This window comes from Elgaria multicarinata, chromosome 16 (assembly GCF_023053635.1).
Source record: "Elgaria multicarinata webbii isolate HBS135686 ecotype San Diego chromosome 16, rElgMul1.1.pri, whole genome shotgun sequence".
Classification (NCBI taxonomy): domain Eukaryota; kingdom Metazoa; phylum Chordata; class Lepidosauria; order Squamata; family Anguidae; genus Elgaria; species Elgaria multicarinata.
In genome coordinates this window covers 16,991,133-17,012,131 of record NC_086186.1, presented here as the reverse complement: position 1 = coordinate 17,012,131, position 20,999 = coordinate 16,991,133, and the positions used below count along the sequence as shown (strand labels likewise).

The following is a 20,999-nucleotide window of genomic DNA, read 5'->3' as shown; positions in this document are numbered from 1 at the left end:
TAAAAATGTAATAAATAAATAAATAAATAAATAAATATTTATGTTACATTGTTTTATATGTATATATTTTAATACTAGCCATTTAGAGATTATTTTTAATATTAAAGATAATCAAAGTATTATAAGTAAAAACATACACACAGCCCTGCATTCTCAAAGACCTCAAGGAGCAGGAGGGGCTTACATCGTTCTCTAGAAAGTTGAACATGCTGCGTTCGGCCAACTCTTTGGACTCCTCAAACTTTTCCACAGCTTGCTTAACCTCCTCATCTGGTATCTTCCCTAGACGCTTCTTTTTGTAATCGTAATCTAAACGCCGGCCTTCTAGCTTCTTCAGATGGTGCTGTTGAAAAAAAGCAAAAGAAAAAGAAACCCAATGCTTAGTTCAGACTGCAAGAAGTCCCAAATAAACTGGGAGAAGGTTTGCAAGCATGTTGCGAATTTGAGGATGTGATTTATATTGATTTATGTAACTAGGGGAAGTCATGTGGAATTAGGTCAACCCCAAAAATGAAAAAAATCCAGCATCTGTGAACGCTACAAATATTGCTCAACCATGAATTCTTACATGCTGAACACTTTGCTCAATGAAAAAAAAAATTAGAACGTACAGATTAGACGCAGGTCTCTGCCAAATTATAGAGAAGGGAGAACCAGGGATATTCGAGCTCACCGAATTTCTTCGAACTTCATTTCAAAGCTGAGTTTGGCTGACTCCCGTTCTCGTTTGCAGCCTGTTCCCCCACCCCGGTTCGTTTGAAAAGGGACAGTGCACATTTTTAGGGAGTGCATGCTTTCCCCCCCCCCACTTTAATTAAGGTATAAAATGCAAATTTTAAAGAGTGTGCATTTCTTAATGTGTGCGTTTTGTGAGCAGACGTTCAAGAATTTATGAACCTTTTCAGAGAACGGGCGTTTGCATTCAGGATTATGAACAGGGCATTTTCAAGTGATTTGTGAACTGAAACAAAATTCTCATACACCCCTACCAAAAATATGTCTTTCCTTTACATTCTGGCTCCTGGTCAGGTTCTGCCATCATTATCATCATCATTATTCAGTGGTGTGGTGGTTAACACTCAATGACCTCATGTAGGCATCATGGCCGATCATTCCTTAATCAGATTTTAGGTATTAATACATCACCATGGTTAAGGAAAGGCAACAAAACAAGATGTGAACCCATGATTTGAAGTGTAGTGAGCGAGTTATGGTTAAGGCCATTTCCCTGCCTATCCACCCTCAAAAGTAATAAATGGATCTTGCTTCAGCCTTCCTGAACCTGGTGCCTCCCAGATATTTTGAACCACAATTCCCAGAATTCCTGGCCATTCACCATGCTGGCTGGGATTGATGGAAGATGAGGGCCAAAACATCTGGAAGTTACCAGGTTAGGGAATGCTGCCCTATACACACACCGGCCAAGTTCAAACAACACGTTACTCAATGCAGTATGAAAACGCCACTCAACGGTTGAGTTTTTAGGAGGTACTCCCCACACAACATATTGTAACTCCACCATTGTGTGGCTGTGAGCTACTGTGAAGTTGAGTAAAATCCATTGCAATGTTTGATTGACAGTTCCTCCGCCCTCTCTCCTCCCCCAGTCCTTCTGATGGTATCCCAGCAGCCATTGCTGCAAAAAAATAATAATCCCGGCAGCTCTCCTAGAGGAGTATTCACTCCTTTCGCTGCTCTTGCCAGGGAACTCTGTAGCCAGTGGGAAAAAACATCGCAATGCAACGGAAAACTCCACAGTGCCCACCATACAACACGCAACTCAACGGTTGTGCAGGAAACTCTCCTCCGCACAGCATGGATATTCAGCATGGACTGTTTTCCAAAACAACTCCACCGTGGGGTGGAGTTTTCCCTCCAGACAACACATTTCTCAACGGTGGTGTAAAAACTCCACCGTGAAGTTCTAAAACCATCGTTGAGAAACGTGTTGTCTGAATTGAGCCACCTTTTTGGGGTCAGGGATCCACAGAGCAAGCTAAACCAGGGTTTCATTGTGTTTATTAAATCACTAATCCCCTCTTTGGGGGCCCACATCTCCTCATCCAGAAGCTAACTCTTTTGGTAGACAACTCCAATCCCCATTTAGCTACTGTTTCTGTGAGGCTACCGGAGGCCAGGCCTTGTTTAAAGTTGGAGAGAATCAGGAGATGGGGCTTGTGGATTTCATTAAGGGTATCCCTACCTTTCCCCCCATAATTTGAATGTTGCTGAAGGTTGTCCTGGAGAATGAGAGGCAGAAGAAGCATGAGGGGATTGTAACAAGAAGAGCAAATGCTGTCAGCTCAGGCACGTTTCTCCACACTTATTTTATCTCTCCTTTAGTGGTTAATTTTCTCTAAGGATTGCAGGGAGGAGGAGGAAGGATATTTAGCTGCTAAGAAGAGATAATCTCTTGTTAGGGGCTAAGAGATAAGGTAATCCTATTGCTCCAAAGAAATAAGGCTACAGGGGAAATCGAGATGCTTGGAAGAAGAGGAGGAGGAGGAGGAGGTCTGAGAAATTCTGTGACATTTCTCCTGGGAGTAACATCTTGAACCCTTAGGCAAAAGCCAGAGATAACCTCACCCCAATTTCTCTCAGATCCTTGTCTTGCAGTAGCTGTAATGGATCGATGAAGTTTTGCTTCACGTTGATGTCCAGAGAGTCTTTGACTTCACCCATCTGCTTCATACTCTCGCCAGCATCGATCAGCGCAGTGCCTTGTGAAGAGAGAAGCCACGCTTACGCATCGCACGAGGTGCTAATGAAATAGCAAACTCTCCCAACAACCTAGGAATGAAATGTCCGCCTTCCATTTTCACTCTCCGGTCGCAGAAATATGGACACCTTTCCATTCGTCCTGCTATTCCTCCCCGCCACCCGCGCCTTTCAGCAGCCTGCACAATTTAGCCATTCTCTCACATGCATTCTTTATTCCCCTTACATTTCCTCCATGTTCCCTCCTCCGCTGTCAACACCTTGGGGCAAGGTGAAACTTGCGTCGGGCTGTAGGCACAGAAATGACATTTCTGTAGGCATAGAAATGACAACACCGTATAGCTGCTTCAGCTCACCAAAGGTCGATTCCTCTCCGAGGTCTCTCCCGTATCGGAGCATACAATCTCCAAGGAGCCCTTCTGTCTGTGGATATCCCGTGGTTTTAACCTGTCCTCGAATCTTAGATACAGTGTTCAGCATACCCAGCTTAGCTCTGTAGGCTTAGAGAGAGAGAAAGAGAAAGAGAGAGAGAGAGAGAGAGAGAGAGAGGTAGGAAATGAATACAGAAAGGTATAAAAGTCTGATCTCTTCTGGCAGGCCTATCCAGTGGAATTTTAGGATGTTTTTTAGGATGTTTTAACAATGTATACTATGTTTTTAATCAGTATTTTATGTATTTTATACTTCCTATTGTTCCCCGCCTCGATCAAAATGGAGAGGCGGGTAAGAAAAATTAGTAGTAGTAGTAGTAGTAGTAGTAGTAGTACTGTAACATCTCTTCAGAGAATAATACATGTCCTTATTATCTTCGGATCTGTAGAACAGGGGTAACAATAGTGCCCCCCCCATCTTTGTAAGTAATGTGTGGAAATGCAGAAGGCAGTCCTGGGTGCCTAATTCAACTTCTTGAGTATCTCTGCTTTCATTAATACGTGTATGTAAAGAAAAAAAAGTAGTTCCAGTGATGCTGCTCCATGAGAAAAGAAATCCAGAATCCACCACTGAGCAATACCTTTATTAGGACTAACCAAAATTCCACATAAATGTGTAAGCTTTTGCGTTCCCCATAACTCTTCAACAGGCTAGGAGGTACAAAAATGAGGGGATGGCGGAAGAAACAGCAAAAAGTCCAAAAGTTTAGGCATTGTGACCATGAGGTCTGCAGAAGAGATAGACCTCATCTCAAAATGGAGATCTGCAGTCTGAAAGAATGACTCAGTGATAGGTGTTGCAGGCATCAGATTACACCAAGCAATGCATTTTGGGAAAGAGGAGCAACAGCTGATCTCCGTTTCTGGAAACACTAAAGCCGGCGGTAACAGGGATCTGCCTCTTGCCTTGGGTGAAACACAGAGGCTCCTGGGTAGGCAAAGAGCAGAAGTAAAGCAAAACAGGAGAGCCCTTATATTAACAAAGTGAGAGGTTTATTTCCATGGTTTAACTCTGTCGTGTGAAGAAATACTTTTATCTCTCCTGAATCTCCCATCAATCAGCTTCATGGGGTGACCCCATTGGGTCCTAGGATTTTGAGAGAGGGAGAAAAGTGTCTCCCTAACAGCCTTCTCCACAACTTGCATCATTTTGAACACTTCTATCATGTCTCCCTTTAGCCTCCTTTTTTCCAAGCTAAACAATCCCAGCAGTTTTCTCCCATCAGCAACCAGGTCCCATCAGTACGCAGGGGCTTAAAGCTGGGGTGCAGGCACAGGGGCCAAATCCGTCCCTTGGAGGTTCCCCAGATAGCCACACAACCTTCTACCGGCACCACTCCGTTTTCCCCAACCATGTAGTTTTTCAGCTTTTCCAAGTTTCTTCTCCCTTTTTGAAAGACTGAAATGCCACTCACTTAGTGATTGGCTATAAAAGCTTTAAGCTAAAATAGGCTGGGATGTTTGGTATTTTGACTCCACCCCTTTTTGCATTTGCCCCACCCCCCAGCAGAATGTAGCCCTCAAGAGTTTCTCCAAAATGGAATTTGGCCCCTGGGGTAAAAGATGTTCAACAACCCTGATTTAAAGAGAGGCACAATCGTTACTTGAAATTGCCAAAGGGTTCAGCAAATCAATGGGTTGGATCCAAACTTGGGCCTTAGCTAGGCCAAAGGTTTATCCCAGGGTCATCCCTGTTCATCTAAATGACACACAGGATATCCCGGGAGCAGGCAGGGGTGACCCCGGGATGATCCCAGGATAAACCTTAGGTCTAGCTAAGGCCTGAATCTGGATCCAACCTAGTCTTTTTGCCCAGAAATGGAACCAGGCCCACATACCCATAGATGTGATGGGTAGGTTTGCAAAAAAATAAATTTCAAAAAATTGGCAAACAGAAACACCTGGAAGAATCTATTGGGAGTAATTTTGTCTTTTCTTTTTTACCTGGATTAGGTTGGAGGTATTCGGTGGCCTTTGATAGAAGTTCTGCCACAGCTTTGTTAGTGACATCAATTTTCTGCAAGGAAAACAAAACAAGGTATTTCGTGCAAATGCTGAAATTGCCCGTCACTCTGATCCGTACAGATGTTGCATAAAAGCCTACACTTTCTCTGGAGAGGAGAGCACAGAAGTTACACAACCAGCTAGGTAAAAGGAAAGAACGAGCGGCATTGGTTCAGGGATGGGTGGGTGACAAAATGAGATCCTGGCAAGATGAATCCTTGTGTGTGCTGGCTTGTATCTATTTGTTTGATTTGGGCTTCATCTATTGGGTGGTATAGAAATGTAATAAATAATTGAAAAAATAATAAAAAGATAAAATACGTTACTGATTTCTATGCCACTTTTGAAAACGAAACGTTTTCCCAAGGTGGCACACAAGAGAGTAATGTTAAACATCGCAATATGACTTCGATATCTGAAATATTAAAACCTATGACATTTTTTTAAAAATCCAAAGAGCAACATAAAACACATCACAGCCAAAGGTCAACCCAGTCAACACTATCACAAACTTTAAAGTTTAGAAACAAAACAAAAAACATAAGAATTATGTTAAAACTAAGCCATCTTTTTTATCCAAAGGTTTAAAAAATGTTTTATTTTAATTATTTATTTATTTATTTATTTATTACATTTTTATACCGCCCAATAGCCGAAGCTCTCTGGGCGGTTCACAAAAATTAAAACCATTAAGAACATAATAAAACATCCAACAATCTAAGAACCCAAATACAAAATACAAATGAAGTCTTTAAAGCCCACCTAAAAAAAAATAGCAAGGCAACCAAGTATGCTTCTCTGGGAAAGGATTTTCAGCAAGGCCACCACTAAAAAGGTGGCGAAGATGTCTAATGGCAGGCTTTTGTTTTGGATAACCAATACCTGCTTCTCTCTGATCTCACATCCTCCCTTGTTATGATGAAGCAAATGGGTGGCAAACTAAATTCAGAGACCCACACGGCAGTTAACTCACCTGGGTCAGTTTCTCTCTTATCCTAACATGCCTATTTCAAAACCTCCTGAAAATGTATTTATTTATTTATTGCATTTTTATACGACCCAATAGCCGAAGCTCCCTGGGCGGTTCACAAAAATTAAAACCATTCAAAAGTGTAAAACAACCAGCATAAAAACATGATATAAAATACAATATAAAAGCACAACCAGGATAAAATCAGCAGCGGTGCAGAAATACATATTTAAAAAACAAATTTAAAACAGCAAAATTAAAATTAAATTTATAGACTGTTAAAAAGTTGAAAGAATAAAAAGGTCTGAAAGACCTGGCATCTGAAAGAATATAGTGTCGATGCCAGGCGAACCTCCTTAGGGAGCTCATTCCACAGCTGGGGTGCCACAGCAGAGAAGGCCCTCCTCCTGGTAGCCACCTGCCTCATTTCCTTTGGCAGGGGATCACGGAGAAGGACCCTTGAGGATGACCTTAGCACCTGGGCAGGTACATATGGGAGGAGGCGTTCCTTCAGCTAGCCTGGCCCCAAGCTGTTTAAGGCTTTAAATGTTAATAGCATCATTTTGAATTGGGCCCAGACCTGGATTGGCAGCCAGTGATGTTGGAAAAGGACCGACTTGATGTGGTCTCATTGGCCAGTGTACTTGTTCACCCAGACTTTCCCTGGGTTGTAATTAATCATGCTGCTCCATCTTACTGTTCCTTGTATTGCTCTGTACTATTATTGTAACTGGAATGGTTTTTCGCAATGTATTTTAAATGTGATTTTAATATTTATACGTGAACCGCTTTGGGATTTTATTATATTAAGCGGTATTTCAAATGAATAAAAAGAAATAACCACCTTACTGAATTGTTGCAAAGATAAAATGGGAACGATCTGTAAATGCCACACTCTGAGCTCCGTGGCAGACGAGCAACATACTAATCTAATACAGGCTTAATATTATACATTGGTCCAAGAGCTGATCCACACATTTTGAAGCATCATGTAATACAGCCCTATTAGAAATGCACTACTCTGGGCTCAGGCTTGTGGGAGAGAGGTTAACGGGAGCTCAATTTATGATCAGGAGCTTGGAGCACATACATAGACTCGTCTTACCCTTTCCATCTCTTGAAAATCTTCATCTAGTTTTGTTCCTTCAGCTCCACTGATCTTTTCACTGAAGAGCTACAGCAGAAAATAAAAACAAATGCTTTGGTATCACAAAAAACAAAACCCCACATAATATTGGAAAAAGCGGAGGTGGAGAAGGAGGAGGAGGAGGAGGAGGATAAGACACCGACACCACAGGAGAATCAAGGGTCAACTTTAGAGATAGGAAACTACATACTGAACATGTACTATATTATTATTATTATTATTTATTTATATAGCACCATCAATGTACATGGTGCTGTACAGATAAAAAAATAAATAACAAGACCCTGCCGCATAGGCTTACATTCTAATAAAATCATAATAAAACAATAAGGAGGGGAAGAGAATGCACCAAACAGGCAGTATAAAAGTCAGAACAAAATCAAGTTTTAAAAGCTTTAGGAAAAAGAAAAGTTTTTAGCTGAGCTTTAAAAGCTGCGATTGAACTTGTAGTTCTCAAATGTTCTGGAAGAGCATTCCAGGCGTAAGGGGCAGCAGAAGAAAATGGACGAAGCCGAGCAAGGGAAGTAGAGACCCTTGAGCAGGTGAGAAACATGGCATCAGAGGAGCGAAGAGCACGAGCGGGGGAATAGTGTGAGATGAGAGAGGAAAGATAGGAAGGAGCTAGACAGTGAAAAGCTTTGTAGGTCAACAGGAGAAGTTTATATTGGATTCTGAAGTGAATTGGAAGCCAATGAAGAGATTTCAGAAGTGGAGTAACATGGTCAGAGCGGCGAGCCAAGAAGATGATCTTAGCAGCAGAGTGGTGAACAGAAACCAACGGACTGATGTGAGAAGAAGGAAGGCCAGTGAGAAGAAGGTTGCAGTAGTCCAACCGAGAAATAACCAATGCATGAACAAGAGTCTTGGCAGAAGAGACAGACAAAAATGATCGAATCCTGGCAATATTATACAGGAAAAAACGACAGGATTTAGCTACTGTCTCAATCTGAGGAATAAAGGAGAGTGAGGAATCAAATATAAAGCCAAGACTACGAGCTTCCTTGACTGGAGTAAGTGTAACACTATTCTCCGCGCCTTCCAGTATTTCATAGGCAAAAACACTCCCAACTCTGCTACTTTACAGAGGACAGTCCTCTCTTTGAAGGCATTCTGTATTTGCAGGGCTGTCCAGTCCAAGAACCCTCAGATGTTGGGAGAGCAGGGAGGCCTTGAAATTGCCCATCAACACTGAGCACCTGGGTAGCGGGTGGAGCAGACACACATCACATTGGCTGGATTCACACAATATGCTAACCCGCATTCAGTGGTTGAATGTGGACTGTTGTTGAGCGTGGTTGTTTGAACTGTGGGTTAAGAAATAAAATGGAATGTCGCCATGAAGAACCTTGATGGTGGGCCTTCTCTGTAGTGGCACCACCCTCTGGAAAATTATGCAAGGTGTGGAGAATGTGGATAGGGAGACATTTTTCTCCCTCTCTCAAATAACTAGAACCCAAGGTCATCCCATGAAGCTGTTTGGTGTGAGATTCAGGACAAATAAAAGGAAGTACTTCTTCACACAGTGCATAGTTAAACTATGGAATTCACTACCACAAGATGTAGTGAAGGCCATCAATTTCGATGACTTTAAAAGGGGGTTGGATAAATTCCTGGAGGAAAAGGCTATCAATGGCTAGTAGCCCTGATGGTTGTGTGCTACCTCCACTATCAGAGGCAGTAAGCCTATATGGACCAGTTGCTGGGGAACATGGGTGGGAGGGTGCTGTTGCTTTAGTGTCCTGCTTTGTTGGTCCCTGATCAACAGCTGGTTGGCCACTGTGAGAACAGAGTGCTGGACTAGATGGACCCTCGGTCTGATGCAGCAGGGGACTTCTTATGTTTGCGAGGCAGAAAATGTAACATCCTTTAAACACTTCCTGAAAACATACCTTTTCACACAGGCTTTCCCTGGGCTGTAACTTATCTGGTTTTGTACTGCCTTTTTAAAAACTTTTAACATTTTAAATTTATTTGGATATTTGTTTTTTATGGCTTTAATGGTGCACTGCCCAGAGAGCCTCATCTAACGGGCAGTATAAAAATGTAGTAAATAAATAAATGAAACATACTCTCACCATTATTTATATAGCACCATCAATGTACATGGTGCTGTACAAAGTAAAACAGTAAATAGCAAGACCCTGCCGCATAGGCTTACATTCTAATAAAATCATAAGAAAACAATAAGGAGGGGAAGAGAATGCAAACAGCCACAGGGTAGGGTAAACAGGCACTGGGTAGGGTAAAACTAACAGTATAAAGTCAGAACAAAATCAAGTTTTAAAAGCTTTAGGAAAAAGAAAAGTTTTTAGCTGAGCTTTAAAAGCTGCGATTGAACTTGTAGTTCTCAAATGTTCTGGAAGAGCGTTCCAGGCGTAAGGGGCAGCAGAAGAAAATGGACGAAGCCGAGCAAGGGAAGTAGAGACCCTTGGGCAGGTGAGAAACATGGCATCAGAGGAGCGAAGAGCACGAGCGGGGCAATAGTGTGAGATGAGAGAGGAGAGATAGGAAGGAGCTAGACAGTGAAAAGCTTTGTAGGTCAACAGGAGAAGTTTATATTGGATTCTGAAGTGAATTGGAAGCCAATGAAGAGATTTCAGAAGTGGAGTGACATGGTCAGAGCGGCGAGCCAAGAAGATGATCTTAGCAGCAGAGTGGTGAACAGAAACCAACGGACTGATGTGAGAAGAAGGAAGGCCAGTGAGAAGAAGGTTGCAGTAGTCCAACCGAGAAATAACCAATGCATGAACAAGCGTCTTGGCAGAAAAGACAGACAAAAATGATCGAATCTTAGCAATATTATACAGGAAAAAACGACAGGATTTAGCTACTGCCTCAATATGAGGAATAAAGGAGAGCGAGGAATCAAATATAAAGCCAAGACTACAATCTTCCTTGACCGGAGTATCATCTTTGCCTACCTACCCTAAATGCAGCCTCCCGTGGAAGGAACATCTTGTTTCACACACACACACACACACACACACACACACTGCCAACCCAGAGGCTTATCTCCGTTGCCCAGATGTGTCTTCCCTCCCTATGACTCCCTATCGTCCTTTCGACCCATCCTTGGCCAGCTCCACCTACGACCACACCAAGGCAAGCACTTCCCTTCGAGCCCCACGTCTTCAGCTTCTAGATACTTGGCGGGTGACAGACAGGGGCTTCCGCCAAAGCTCCCCAGCAGGGCTCCTGAAGGGCAAATGACCCAATCGGCTCTTCTTCCCAGAGGTGGGCTGGAACTTCGACAACTGCAGGCCAGTTAAAATAACTGCACACCGTCCAGCCTGAACAGCGGTACAGATCCACTGAAATCGATGAGACCACGTGAGTGTTAAGGGGTCCCTCGAAATGCATGCCTGGCTTTCCTCCAAAATACTTGGCACTGAAGGGGGTCTACCAGTGAAATCCAGATGAACAACATCTAAGTGAAAACACAGCATGAAAGAAAATTGTAAAATCAAACTGGCTTTACAATATAAATAGCACCAATCATAAAATGTGCCCCCATCTCAAGCAGGGCTGGCGTCAGGGGTGGGTGTGGTTGGGCACATGCTGAGGTGCCCATCCCAAGACATCCACACTAACCACAGCCCCTTGGAATTGCCCCTCCTCCTCACCACTGTAACCTGCAATGGATCAGCTTATATGCCAAGGGCACCCCTGAATAAGAATATCTTTACCAGCTGACAACAGAGAGGGGGCGAACTTAGCCTCACTCAGCAAGAAGTTCCAGAGCCTGGGAGCAACCACTGAGAAGTCTCTGCTAAACATCCCTCTAATTATGGGTCTGCCAAGAAAAGGGCCTCTCGTGAAGGTCTTAAAAGCCTGGCAGGCTCATATTTGAGAAGGTGGCCTTTCTAGTAGCCTAGTCCCAAGCTGTATAGGGCTTTATAGGGCATAACTACTGCTCTGAATTGTGCCCAGAAACAGATGAAGCTGTTGTTAACAGGGGAGTTATATGCTCCCTGTTAACATAGCCTGTATTATTATTATTATTTGTTTATATAGCACCACCAATGTACATGGTGCTGTACAGAGTAAAACAGTAAATAGCAAGGCCCTGCCGCATAGGCTTACAATCTAATATTCTCCTGTATTCTCCTTACTCTCCTTGGCTCTCCAGATCCTATTTATCAAAGGGGGAAGGGACTCACCTTCTGTAGGTCTGACCATAAGGAAAGCAAATAGGAGCACATCTTTGAATGAAAGCGGAAGCATGTAACAAAAATGCTCTCGTTTGGTACTGAGAAGGAAAATTAGGCATGCAGTTTTGACCCTGACAGAGCTCCAGAGTTCACATGTAAACAGAGATCCAGTGCGGTGACGTCATCAAAATGCTGGCATCTGCCCAAGGAGATTGGGGTTCCAGCCATGCTCAACCCCAAAGCTCACTAAGCATGCAATCCCCACTGAAAGTCCCACTGAAAATCGCAGGACTGTTCACAGCAAACGTGTATAGGCTTGCCTTGTTGATGAACATGGACCAATCCCAAACTCCCAGCCTGAACACCCATACATGGTCGTTGCAACAATGAAACAACACTAATTGCAACAATGTTGCAACAATGAAACAATAATCTCCTAAGGGTGAAATCCAAATGCAAATATGGAGAAATATATCTGGAGTGAAAGCTCCCAATAAATGTGACAGGAAGGAATTTCCTCGAATCAAGCTTAAAGGGATAGAATCAAACTTCTTGGTTAAGTCATAATTCAGCAAGTTCACACAGCAGCATCCTTGCTGATGTGCTTCGAGACATGAAACCTCAGACAGAGTTGTAGTTAGGGTTGCCATACGTCCCAGAAAACCAGGAATGTCCCGATTTCCAGAAGATTCTGAAATGTTCCGACCGGCTGGGCAAGAATCCCGGATTCCTGGTCCAGCGGTCCGGAGAAATTCTGACCTCCAAAATGGTGCCTTGAGCCTGCTCAGTGGAGCGGCAGCTGCGGAGAAAAAGATGCATCAATCTGGAGCCGTTTCCAGAGCATCACCACTCCTCCACAGGCTCATCTGAGTCACTCACATTGACTCACCTTATTGCACCTGCAGACGCGTAGAAGAGGAACAGCAGCGAGGAAAGGTGCACACGCTCTCCTCAGGCTACCTGAGTCCCAGGCAACGCAAAAGAGTTTGGTGAGCTTGGCTGGTGGTGGTCAGACCTTTAGGGCAAGCGTGGGGCGGAGCTGCTGGGTTATTTGTGGGGGAAGAAAGAGTTTTGTGGGGGACAGGAGGGAGGGAGCGAGTGGGGGATGAAGGGGTGAAGGAGAGAAAAGGGGAAAGGGGAGAAAGGAAAGTCACTCCCCCAAAAATTGCCCTTCAAAAATCCACCTCCTTGGATTTGGATTGCAAGCCTCAAATCCGTTGCTTGGAAATACGTTGCAGGGAATTTAAGATGTCTGGTTTTACAGTTGTTGATGATTTAATTGAAAAATTGGGCTTTCCCTAGACTTTATATATTGCTCAGTTTTTTAAAAAAATCCTACCCCCCACCCCAAAAAAAGTGCCCCGGTTTTGTGGATTCAGAATATGGCAACCCTAGTTGTAGTGCGGTTTGGGCTGAATCCCCTCAGTTGTTTACAAAAATAAAAGTATTATTAAATAAACCATTAAATACTAAACATCCATCACGACACAATAAAACAGCAGGAACCATTAAAATTCTTCACCTACTGGCCAGCAGTCAGTCAATAGCGTTCCAGTTCAACGCAAATTTAAACAGCCAGGGTTTATCGCTCTGTTTAAAAGCAGTCAAGGACAGAGCTAGATGGGCCTCCTAAGGGTGGGAGGAAGGGGAGGGCCACCATGATGGGACCATCACTTAAAAGGCCCCGTCTCTTGTGCCCATTGACCTGAGGGATTTTACCGGCAGATATGTGAACAGGGCCTCCTTGACCGATTGTAAGGCCTGGACAGCTTCCTAGGGGTGGAGGTGGCCTTCCCAATAACCCCAAGCTGTCTAGGGCCTTAAATATAACAACAACCAGCACTTTAAGAGCCTTTAATTACTTTACTGACTTCCCCAGATACACTAACTGTTCTCTCACAACTCACTGGTGTGCCTGAGAACTCAGTTTAGAAATGACTGGAAGCAGCTTTACCACAGATGGTTATTACGGAGAACGAAGGCTGCAATTACACTCAGAGCTCGTGGCTGCAGTAATGCCTCCAGGTGCCAGCTCGGCTCCACCCAGGAGCTGAAAATGCATTAAGATGTGCTTAGAGGCAAGAAACCGCAGAAAACAATTGTAGTGCCAGTTCGGGCAGAACCCTTCAATGGTGTGGGCCAGAGCGATAGGTATTTATTTTATTTATTTAGAGTACTGTATTTTCTGGTGTATAAGACTACTTTTTAACCCAGGAAGATCTTCTCAAAAGTTGGGGGTCGTCTTATACGCCCAGTATAAGATGACTTTTTAACCCAGGAAGATCTTCTCAAAAGTTGGGGGTCGTCTTATACGCCGGAAAATACGGTATTTTTATCCCACACCTCAGCCTAAAAGGCTCCCGGAGAGGCTTACAATTGATCAGTAAAGAAGACAGTCCCTGCCCTCTGGCTTACATTCTAAAAAAAGTCATGGCACACAATGAAAAGGCGATGGGGAAATCATAGAAATCATAAAAAAGCAGAGTTGGAAGGGTCCTACAAGGCCATCGAGTCCAACCCCCTGCTCAATGCAGGAATCCACCCTAAAGCATCCCTGACAGATGGTTGTCCAGCTGCCTCTTGAATGTCTCTAGTGTGGGAGAACCCACAACCTCCCTAATAGAAAGACTAATAGAAAGACTCCCTAATAGGAAGACTAAGAACACTACCAGTGCTTTATAGGGGTGGGGGAACCGGAGTGGCGCTCTCTCTCTCTCTCTCCAGCATTCAAATTTATAGAATCACACGTTCTTTCTTTCTCAAGTATGATGGACTTCGCAAATTTTATTACATTCTCATCGAAAGCAAACAAATTGAATTCTCTCCCATCTGCACCAGCCAAATTCAATAGGTACAGCTATTCTCAGCAAGGAGAGGCTGAGATTTAATGGACAACGCTGAAAGCCTCAATGAAGAAACAAACATTTGGGGTGCAATCCTATCAATTGCACCTTCGGTGAGCTGAAGACCCCACATTTGGAGGTGTCCAATCATCCAACACTGGGCAGAAGGAGTGATGGAGGTGACCTTCACCTCCCTGTCCTCCCACACTGCAGGTTTTGCTAGATGGGCTTTTTAGCCCATCTAGCAAGGGCGCTTTGGAGAGGAAGGAAGGGAGGCTGGAAGACGCTCAGGATAACTTGCATCCTGGCCTCTGGCCTCCTCTCCTCCCCACCCACCAGAACATCCCCTTTCCTCCTCCTCCAAGGTCATTTTTCTAACCTCTGGCACGGTTGTAGTTGTTGTTGTTATTTCAATTTATACCCCACCTATGTACAGAATATGAGCCTCGTGTGGCGCAGAGCAGTAAAGCAGCAGTTTCTGCAGCCGAAACTCTCCCCACGGCCTGAGTTCGATCCCAGCGGAAGCTGGTTTCAGGCAGCCGGCTCAGGTCGACTCAGCCTTCCATCCTCCTGAGGTCGGTAATATGAGTACCTAGTGAGCTGGGGGAAAGGTAATAACGGCCGGGGAAGGCAACGGCAAACCACCCCGCTATAAGGCCTGCCAAGAAAACGTCAGCGAAAGCTGGTGTCCCTCCAAGAGTCAGTAATGACTCAGTGCTTGCACGAGAGGTTCCTTTCCTTTCCTTATGTACAGAATAACCTAACCCTGTTCTAGCTGCCCTCAATGTTAAGCTATTCAAGAGGGATATAAATGCCAAAATTAAAAACAAATATTCACAACCCCACACTTCTTTATATTTCGCCTGTCTCTTTAAAAAATGTCTCTTTCCCCATCGCCCAGCTATAAAAACAGAGCTATTCGTAGCCTCGCTCTTGTTAAAGCGGCTTGGCGTGGGTGTTTACCGACTTGCCTGTGTGGCATTCTACCAGACAAGGAGCCTGGGTTACATTTGTTTATAATTCCTCTACCTTGAGATGGGGAAAAGGAAGGGAAGGAAAAGAAGGCATCACACAAGTCACTCTGGCAAAAAGGTTACAAGGGAGGAAGAAAAAGATGCTTGACATTCCTTTGAGAAGCAGATAATAAAAGAGGGGGGAAGCAAGAAGTAGAAGATGTTCTTACTTTCATGTTTTCAAGGCAAAAGCTTGCAATAAATCTTACTTTCTACACCGGGAGCTTCAACTTCTGTTGCAGCAAGCAATCCGTTCTGTGACACTGTGACCTTGCTGCCCTTTGATTGTTAAAATATTTTCCCACAGGGCCACTGATAGATGAACTGGTGTCCTTGATGGACTAACCCCACTTTTCTGCTGGCTGAACAACTGCCCTTTTAATAATCATTTTTGCAATACTATTTGTTGAAGGAAAAGACTGCTTTTTCTGTAGGGCCAGAGAACAGGATTTGCTTTGCCATGTGTGTGGTTTTCCTCTGAGCATTGCAGGAACTTACCGGATGAAAAATGTACCAGTGTTTTGTCCCTACCCTCCATCCAATGCTGCTAGGAGATTTTTGAAACTGTTTTAAAAGGAGGGATGCATATCCACATAACCACACAGGGAGCCTTTTAGCAACAACAGAAATAGTGCAAACCGCTCTCATTTTCCTTACGTCATTATCAAAAAGCAAAGAAAAAGCTTATATCTTTTGAAGGATCTCCTTTGGAGTCCTTGCTTGAGATGCTTTCATCCCAGGCCATGAAGCAGGCAAGCACGAACATGCGGGGTCTTCTCAGTGGTGGCATCGCAGCTCTGGAATACCCTCCTGGAGGAGATCAGACTGGGTTCTTCATTAAGGTCTACTCAGTGCTGCCTCCTGGCTTTTGAGGGCCCTTGAGCAAGACACCCTCAATGGACCTCTTCCCTCATTGATTCGGTCTTCTCACACCCATTGTCACCAGCTGCTATTACTTCTCATCCTCTTTCTCACTGTTATTAACACTTGCTTGCTTGACTGGTCCCTAGAGTCAGTGAAAAAGTAGGCACACACATCTGCTGTTCCTACCTTTCAGCAACGTCTTTGTCTGGACCAGAGCGAGAGGCAGGCTAATAAGCAGGGTGCAATGGTGAAGAGGACGAGCAAGACCAAGAGGTTCCTGGGCTGGGGTGCCTCAACAAGTGCCCAACCATGCCTACCCTTGATGCTGACCCTGTGCCTAATAATAATAATAACAATAATTTTATTTCTTACCCACCTCTCCATGTTGTCGAGGCAGGGAACAACAGTTTAAAACTGAATTAAAATATTACATTAAAATATCCTGAAAACATTCTAAAAACATCCTAAAATTCCACTGGGTAGGCCTGCCGGAAGAGATCAGTCTTGATAGCTTTCTTGAATGCTAAAAGACTGTCAAGCTGATGAGCCTCCTCCGGCAGGCCATTCCACAGTCTGGGAGCAGCAGAAGAGAAGGTCCTCTGGGTTATGGTCGTCAGCCTAGTCTTTGCTGACTGAAGTAGATTCTTCCCAGAGGACCTGAGTGTGCAGGGCAGATTGTATGGAAGAAGGCGATCCCGCAGGTAGCCTGGACCCAACCCATGCAGAGCTTTAAAGGTGATAACCAACACTTAATGATCCACTTTAAGGACAGGAGCCCATTGCATTGCATGGTTCCCAATAATTAAATGAATACTCAATTTGGAGAGGGAGCAGTGATTCTGTTGCCTTATTTATTTATTTATTTATTTATTTATTTATTTATTTATTACATTTCTATACCGCCCAATAGCCGGAGCTCTCTGAGCGGTTCACAAAAATTAAAACCATCCAAAGTATATCCTAAATGCATATCCATGCATTTAGGACATTTAAGCCTTATCTTAGCAGTTTCTGGGACACCCACAGAAAATCTTTGAAACGGCCCTGAGGTTGCTTGCATTTCTGCAGTCAATTCAGAGCCTGGGTCTTGCTTAATTGTACTGAGCTACCGGGACAGTAAGAAGCAAGATTCCAGAGGAGGCAGGAAGACAAAGGGTGCTTTTGTCGGCAAGTGAACCAAGAACGATTTTGTGACTAGAACATGATTAAGCCCTTTCCCTGGAGAGAGTCAGCTTCTACCAGGCAGTGCCACGTCACACCATCGCCGTGCATCTTTTGTAAAACTTGTCTGCTGAAGCCATTCTTCTCGCTCAACAAAAAAGGACTTTGTACTCCAGAATCTTCAAGACATCCCGGACAAATCCGTACTGTGTCGCCTCAATGGCCCACTCGCTAACAATATGCAAAACGGCATTATCGTACAAGCAGAAAAATGCCTAACCTTTCAAGACGTCATCCATTGGCCATTTCTAACCAATAGAACTGACGCTAGCAGAACTTCAGACTGAGTGCATGAGCTCCAGCCATCTTGCTGAAGCTAAGCAGGTCTAAGTCTGGACAGTATCTGGACGGGTGGCCACTTGGGAAACCCATAGACATGTCACCTTGAGCTCCATGATGGCAGGCTAAGGGTGCAATCCTATGAAGACAGTCGACAGCCTCCAAATTCAAAAGCTGCCAAGTATTTAATGCAGTGATCTTAGTCTCTGTGCTCCAACCTCCCTACATTTCTGCTAGATGGGTGATTTGGCCCATCTAGCAGTGGCGCTTTGGAGTGGGAGGAAATGTCACATGGCCAATGTCCCAGTCTCCAACCCTGCCCTCAAAATGCCCCCTTTCCCTCCTCTCCACACTCCATTTATCAAGTCCGGAGAAGAAGCCAGCACGGTTCTTTCCATGCCAGCTATGAGGCGGAGGGGATGAGGAGTGTGGCCAGGAATATGTACCATCCCATGCCACCACCACCCCTAGATGCTGTCTAGGGGCCATAGGGTTACAGAGAGTCACCACCGTTAATGAAACAGTAACAAAGGAGGGCATTGCTATCGGAGGAAGGAACCATTCAGTCTATGTGATGGGCCAACCTGATGCAATCCAATAAGATCTGGGGTGCTAATGAATACTCAATTGGTTTTGGCTGAATTCAAAAGCTCAGATTATCCCCTTAGGTCTGAGCTGTGTTTCAGAGCTCATGTCCAGGATCTGGCCCAAATGTTGCTTTGGGAGTAAGGCTGTGTATAGACAAGTTCATTTTCAAGAGATTTAGAGGCAGTATTTACACATAACCATTTGTTATTTATTTAGGAAGGTCTATGGCCTGCCTTTCGATCAAACTGTTCTCAAGGCGGCTTAAATGCAGCAGGCAATAATGTAAAAACAAACAAACTCACACAATGGTTCATATGTAACAACAACCTTGAGTAGGGGTTGTTCTTGAACATACAACTCAGGAAGAGAACCCATGGTTCGTTGTTGGGTTGCAAATTCTAGGTTGTTCATGGTTAACAACCTATAGTTAAAAGGATTCATACATAACAGTAACCCATGATTCAACAACCACCCACAATTCAATGATAACCCATACTCAGCCCATACTCTGAGCTGTCATTACGTGCAAACCAGGTCATACACGCATCAGCCAGCAGCCCATAGTCCTCTGACCAATCAATGAGGCCAAAGTGTGCTTCCTTTCATCTCTGCAGGTCCAGGGCAACTGGCAATTGGAGCCAAGTATCCTTTCTAGTAGAAGGTAGCGGGGAGATAAAGCAAACGCAGTGCAGGGCTCCTTCTCTGGCCACTGGATGGGGCCATGCTGGTCTTTGACTTGCCAGCTAAATCCTGTCGTTTTTTCCTGTATAATATTGCCAGGATTCGATCATTTTTGTCTGTCTCTTCTGCCAAGACTCTTGTTCATGCATTGGTTATTTCTCGGTTGGACTACTGCAACCTTCTTCTCACTGGCCTTCCTTCTTCTCACATCAGTCCATTGGTTTCCGTTCACCACTCTGCTGCTAAGATCATCTTCTTGGCTCGCCGCTCTGACCATGTTACTCCACTTCTGAAATCTCTTCATTGGCTTCCAATTCACTTCAGAATCCAATATAAACTTCTCCTGTTGACCTACAAAGCTTTTCACTGTCTAGCTCCTTCCTATCTTTCCTCTCTCATCTCACACTATTCCCCCGCTCGTGCTCTTCGCTCCTCTGATGCCATGTTTCTCACCTGCCCAAGGGTCTCTACTTCCCTTGCTCGGCTTCGTCCATTTTCTTCGGCTGCCCCTTACGCCTGGAACGCTCTTCCAGAACATTTGAGAACTACAAGCTCAACCGCAGCTTTTAAAGCTCAGCTAAAAACTTTTCTTTTTCCTAAAGCTTTTAAAACTTGATTTTGTTCTGACTTTTATACTGCCTGTTTGGTGCATTCTCTTCCCCTCCTTATTGTTTTATTATGATTTTATTAGAATGTAAGCCTATGCGGCAGGGTCTTGCTATTTTATTGTTTTACTCTGTACAGCACCATGTACATTGATGGTGCTATATAAATAAATAAATAAATAAATAAATAATAATATGTTCTCCTTGGAAAGCAGAGGGGTGCAATCTTCTGGAGGCCCCTGGTGCCCTGGCCAGTGGCAGAAGCCAAAGTGGGCTAACCTTCAGCTGCCCAGTCCCAGGCTAACCATGATATATACACATTCATCTCTGCCCTCTAGACATTGACAATTTGCATAAAACCGTAAGAGTGACTCACTCCAGTTTGGGCCTTATTAAGAGACCCACTGTTATTAAAACACGAATTAAAATATTTTGGACCCTGCAAGTTCACGTAATATGTGATGGTTCATCGATCTATTTCCTAATGAGTTTACGAAGCCAAAAAAATATTAGGACAGTTTCAGACAGGGCCAGGTGCGTGCAAGATGGCCTTTTAAAAATACCTGGGAACTTGCAACATCGTTGGCTCTCTTTGTGTCTCTACAACTGGGCTGCGTCCCCACAGTGCATTCGCTGGCCAAAAGATTCTTGTTGATTGGGGAACTCTGACAGCTAACTGGAAGCCAAATTTAAAAATGAACTCTGAGCTTAACCTGAAACTCGACAGATCCATAAATAAAATGGTATAGCGGCAGACATCTATAAACCTGGCCTGCTATTTTTTATTTTTTTATTTTAAAAAGTGACATGCTTCCCAAACTAAAAATCTAGTGATCTGGAGGGAGATCAAAAACAGTTACAGAAAGAAAGAAAGACTAAGCCAAAGCAAAAAATTAAAGTGTTGTATAGTGGTGTTTGGAAACTCATTCCTTCCCCCAGATGGAAGCTCCAGGTAAAAATGACTAGGATTTAGGTTTTTTTTTAATCTGTGTTATAATGGCTGGGCACAAACTGTGGAAGCTTCCAGTTGATCTCGGTGGGAAACTCAATTTCACCAACCGTACAGGGTTGTTGTGAGGAATACTGACAGGCAAAATACTGACTTTCTACATTAAAACCAGAACTAAATCTTATTTAAGGTCACTAAATGATAGGCTCTATTCAAGGGGAGGATTTTAGCCCAGGAAGAAAGCCCCCACCCTACAGCAAACCACCCACCCCGACCTACATCAGAACTTACTACACAATTTGTGATACTTTGTGTTTCCTCTTACTGTTCCAACACATGCCTTTTTTTGAGATGGCTCTGATAGCAATGCTCCATTCAACTTAAAATTTTGTAATTGTGGCAAGGATGTAGGACGATTTGCCTCACTGTATATAAAGACAGTGATACCCAAACAGTTATTGGCACTGTTTTTTCTTGGCCAAATCAACAATAAAACAGAAAGGGCTTTTCAGTGGTGGCACCCTGACTTTGAAAA

The 20,999-nt window shown here is 43.9% G+C and overlaps 1 protein-coding gene across 4 annotated transcripts in view; it reads right to left on the bottom strand.

Annotated features, from left to right (window-relative positions):
- SH3GL3 (SH3 domain containing GRB2 like 3, endophilin A3) overlaps window positions 1-20,999 on the bottom strand; it is a 39,342-nt gene that overhangs the window by 7,161 nt on the left and 11,182 nt on the right. For 3 of the 4 annotated variants that reach the window (XM_063142325.1, XM_063142327.1, XM_063142328.1), the window contains 5 exons: window positions 7,229-7,297; window positions 5,094-5,166; window positions 3,075-3,218; window positions 2,587-2,720; window positions 185-343 (listed from right to left, as the gene is read on the bottom strand). In XM_063142325.1, the coding sequence (XP_062998395.1) occupies window positions 185-343; window positions 2,587-2,720; window positions 3,075-3,218; window positions 5,094-5,166; window positions 7,229-7,297 (579 nt within the window). Of the gene's footprint in view, window positions 1-184; window positions 344-2,586; window positions 2,721-3,074; window positions 3,219-5,093; window positions 5,167-7,228; window positions 7,298-10,195; window positions 10,217-20,999 lie in introns of those variants that run through there. The other variant, XM_063142326.1, reaches the window with a different exon arrangement.